Source organism: Tetrahymena thermophila, assembly GCF_000189635.1.
Source record: "Tetrahymena thermophila SB210 genomic scaffold scf_8254389, whole genome shotgun sequence".
NCBI lineage: Eukaryota > Ciliophora > Oligohymenophorea > Hymenostomatida > Tetrahymenidae > Tetrahymena > Tetrahymena thermophila.
The window spans coordinates 147,252-151,594 of record NW_002476172.1 but is presented as its reverse complement, the minus strand read 5'-3'; the positions used below and the strand labels follow the sequence as shown (position 1 = coordinate 151,594).

Sequence of the window (4,343 nt, the reverse complement as noted above, 5' to 3'; positions counted from 1 at the left end):
TATTTAGTTCATTTTTTCTATCTTAAACAATTCAAAAATATTTATTACAATCTATTTTTAAATATTAAGTTTAGATCATTCTCTATCTTAAAGCATTAAAAAATATTACAAGCTATTTTGAAATATTAAAGTTAGTTCATTTTTTCTTTCTATTTAAACGATCTAAAAATATTTATTACTCCCTATTTTGAAATATTAAAGTAAGTTCATTATTTCTTTAAATCTTAAATGATACAAAAATATTTATTACTTCCTATTTTGAAATATTAAAGTTAATTCGTTCTTTTTATCTTTAACCATTCAAAAATATTACAATCTATTTTAAAATTAATTCATTCTTTATATCTATCTTAAATGATTCAAAAATATTTATTACTTTCTATTATGAAATATTAATGTTAGTTAGTTCATTCTTTATATCTATTTTAAACAACTCAAAAATATTACATCCTATTTTGAAATATTAAAGTTAGTAAGTACATTTATTCATTTTTATATTAAACCATTCAAAAATATTTATTACTCTCTATTTTGAAATTTAAAGTTAGTTCATTATTTCTATCTTTTTTCAATGATTAAAAGATATTTATTACTTTCTATTATGAAATATTAATGTTAGTTTATTCTTTGTGTCTATTTTAAACAATTCGAAAAAATTACTCCCTATTTTGAAATATTAAAGTTAGTAAGTACATTCATTCATTTTATATTAAACCATTCAAAAATATTTATTACTCTCTATTTTGAAATTTAAAGTTAGTTCATTATTTCTATCTCTTTTAAATGACTCAAAGATATTTATTACTCTCTGTATATATATTAAAATTTTAAAGTAAGTTCATTCTATCTATCTTTCTATCTTGTAAAGTTCAAAAATATGACCTCCTAATTTTAAAAAATTAAAATTAATTCATTCTTTTTATGTTAAACGATTAAAAAATTTTACTTCCTAATTTGAAATATTAAAGTTAGTTCACTATTTCAATCTATCTTTAATGATTCAAGCAAATTTATTACTCACTATTTTCAAATAATAAAGTTATTACATTCTTTATATTTTAAACCATTCAAAAATATTACAAGCTATTTTGAAATATTAAAGTTAGTTCATTCTTTCTATCTATTTTAAACTATTCTAAAATATTACATGCTATTTTGAAATATAAAAGTTAGTTCATTATTTTTTTCTTTTTAAATGATTCAAAATTATTACTTCCTATTTTGAAATAATAAAGTTAATTTGTTTACAATCTATCTTAAAAGATTCAAAAATTTTTATTACTCACTTTTTGAAATAATAAATTTAGTTCACTCTTTCTATCTAAAATCATACAAAAATATTACATACTATTTTGAAAAATTAAAGTAAGTTAGTTCATTATTTTTATCTTAAATAATTCAAAAATATTACATCCTATTTTCAAGTATAAAAGTTAACTCATACTTTCTACTTATCTTAAACAATTCAAAAATTTTACTTTCTATTTTTAAATATTAAAAATAGTTTTTTATCTCTATTTTAAACAATCAAAAATATTACATCCTATTTGAATAATAAAGTTAGTTCTTGGTTTTTTTCTATTTTTAACTATTCAAAAATATACATTCTATTTTGAATTAATAAAGTAGTTTATTCTTTCTATATTAAGCGATTCAAAAATATTTATTACTTTCTAATTTGAAATATAATAGTGGGCTCATTTTTTTTATCTTAAACAATTCAAAAGTATTGATTACGCTCTATTGTTAAATATTAAAGTTAGTTGATTCTCTACATTTTCTATATTTTAGACAATTCAAAAATTTTACAAGCTTTTTTGAAATATTAAAGTTAATCCATTGTTTTTTTCTACTTTAAACTATTCTAAAATATTACTTCCTTTTTTGAAATATTAAAATTAGTTCTTTCTTTCTATCTTAAACAATTCAAACATATTTATTACAATCTTTTTTTAAATATTAAAGTTAGTTCATTCTTTCTATCTATCTAAAATGATTCAAAATATTTATTACAAGCTATTTTCAAATGTTAAAGTTAATTTATTCTTTCTATTTTATATGATTAAAAAATATTTGTTACTATCTATTTTAAAATATTAAAATTTGTTCATTTTTTTTCCTGTCAAAAGCTGTTCAAGAATACTACCTCCTATTTTGAAATAGTAAAGTTAGTTTAAACTTTCTATATTAAAATCATTCAAAAATATTACACTCTGTTTTGCAATATTTAACTTTGTTTATCCTTTCTATATTAAAACCATTCAAAAATATTACTATCTATTTTGATATTAGAGTTATTGTATCCTTCCTATATTAAAACCATTCAAAAATATTACATCCTATTTTGAAATATTAAAGTTAGTTTATCCTTTCTATATTAAAATCATTCAAAAATATTACTTCCTATTTTGAATTATTAAAGTTAGTTTATCATTTCCATATTAAAACCGTTCAAAAATATTACTTTCTTTTTTAAATTATTAAAGTTAGTTTATCCTTTCTAAATTAAAACCATTCAAAAATATTACTCTCTATTTGAAATATTAAAGTTAGTTTATCCTTTCTATATTTAAACCATTCAAAAATATTACTCTCTATTTTGATATTTTTGTTATTATATCCTTTCTATATTAAAACCATTCAAAAATATTACTCTCTATTTTGAAATATTAAAGTTAGTTTATCCATTCTATATTTTAACCATTCAAAAATATTACATCCTATTTTGAAATATTAAAATTAGTTTATCCTTTCTATTTTAAAATCATTCAAAAATATTACTCCCTATTTGAAATATTAAAGTTAGTTTATCCTTACTATTTTAAAACCATTCAAAAATATTACCTTCTTTTTTAAAATATTAAAGTTAGTTTATCCTTTCTAAATTAAAACCATTCAAAAATATTACTCTCTATTTGAAATATTAAAGTTAGTTTATCCTTTTTATATATAAACCATTCAAAAATATTACTTTCTATTATGAAATATTAAAGTTAGTATATCCTTTCAAAATTCAAACCATTCAAAATTATTACATCCTATTTTGAAATATTAAAGTCAGTTTATCCTTTCTTTATTAAAACCATTTAAAATATTACTCTCTATTTTTAAATATTAAACTTAATTATCCTTTCTATATTAAAGCCATTCAAAAATTTTACTTTCTATTTTTATATATTAAAGTTAGGTTATCCTTTCTATATTAAAACCTTTCAAAAATATTACATTCTATTTTCAAATATTAAAGTTAGTTTATCCTCTTTATGTTAAAACAATTAAAAAATATTACTTTCTATTTTGAAATAAAAAAGTTTGTTTATCTTCTATATTTAAACCATTCAAAAATATTACTTCCTATTTTGAAATATTAAAGTTAGTTTATATTTTCTATATTAAAATCATTCAAAAATATTACTTCCTGTTTTGAATTATTAAAATTAGTTTATCATCTCCATATTAAAACAGTTCAAAATTATTACATCCTATTTTTAAAAAATGAAAGTTAGTTTATATTTTCCTATTTTAAAACTATTCAAAAATATTACATCCTATTTTAAAATATTAAAGTTAGTTTATCCTTTCTATATTAAAACCATTCAAAAATATTACTCTCTATTTTTAAATATTAAAGTTAGGTTATCCTTTCTATATTAAAATAATTCAAAAGTATTACTCTCTATTTTTAAATATTAAAATTAGTTTATCCTTTCTATATTATAACCGTTCAAAAATATTACATCCTATTTAAAAATATGAAAGTTAGTTTATCCTTTTTATATTAAAACCATTCAAAAATATTACATCCTATTTTGAAATATTAAACTTAGTTTATCCATTCTATTTAAAACCATTAAAAAATATTACTCTCTATTTTAAAATATTAAAATTAGGTTATCCTTTCTATATTAAAACAATTCAAAAGTATTACTCTCTATTTTGATATTATTGTTATTTTATCCTTTCTATACTAAAATCATTCAAAAATATTACTTTCTATTTTGAGATATTAAAGTGAATTTATCCTTTCTTTATGAAAACCATTCAAAAATATTACATCCTATTTTGAAATTATAAAATTAATTTATCCTTTCTTCAAAAATATTACTTCCTATTTTAAAATATTAAGTTTAGTTTATCCTTTTTATATTAAAATCATTCAAAAATATTACTTCCTATATTAATATATTAAAGTTATTTTATCATTTCTAAATTAAAACCATTCAAAAATATTACTTCCTATATTAAAATATTAAAGTTAGTTTATCCTTTCTTTATTAAAACCATTTAAATATATTACTCTCTATTTTTAAATATTAAAGTTAGGTTATCCTTTCTATATAAAT

General features: G+C 17.5%; 1 protein-coding gene across 1 annotated transcript; it reads right to left on the bottom strand. All coding sequences in view use genetic code 6, as the record gives it.

Annotated features, from left to right (window-relative positions):
• Positions 1 to 1,527: 1,527 nt before the first annotated feature.
• TTHERM_000994420 (hypothetical protein) lies at positions 1,528 to 2,261 on the bottom strand (the record flags this gene model as incomplete). Its single annotated transcript, XM_012800075.1, has 5 exons — positions 1,528 to 1,607; positions 1,671 to 1,740; positions 1,810 to 1,879; positions 1,944 to 2,016; positions 2,081 to 2,261. The coding sequence occupies 5 exons, from the start codon at positions 2,259 to 2,261 to the stop codon at positions 1,528 to 1,530; spliced, it is 474 nt and encodes a 157-aa protein (XP_012655529.1).
• Between the last annotated feature and the right edge of the window lie 2,082 nt (positions 2,262 to 4,343).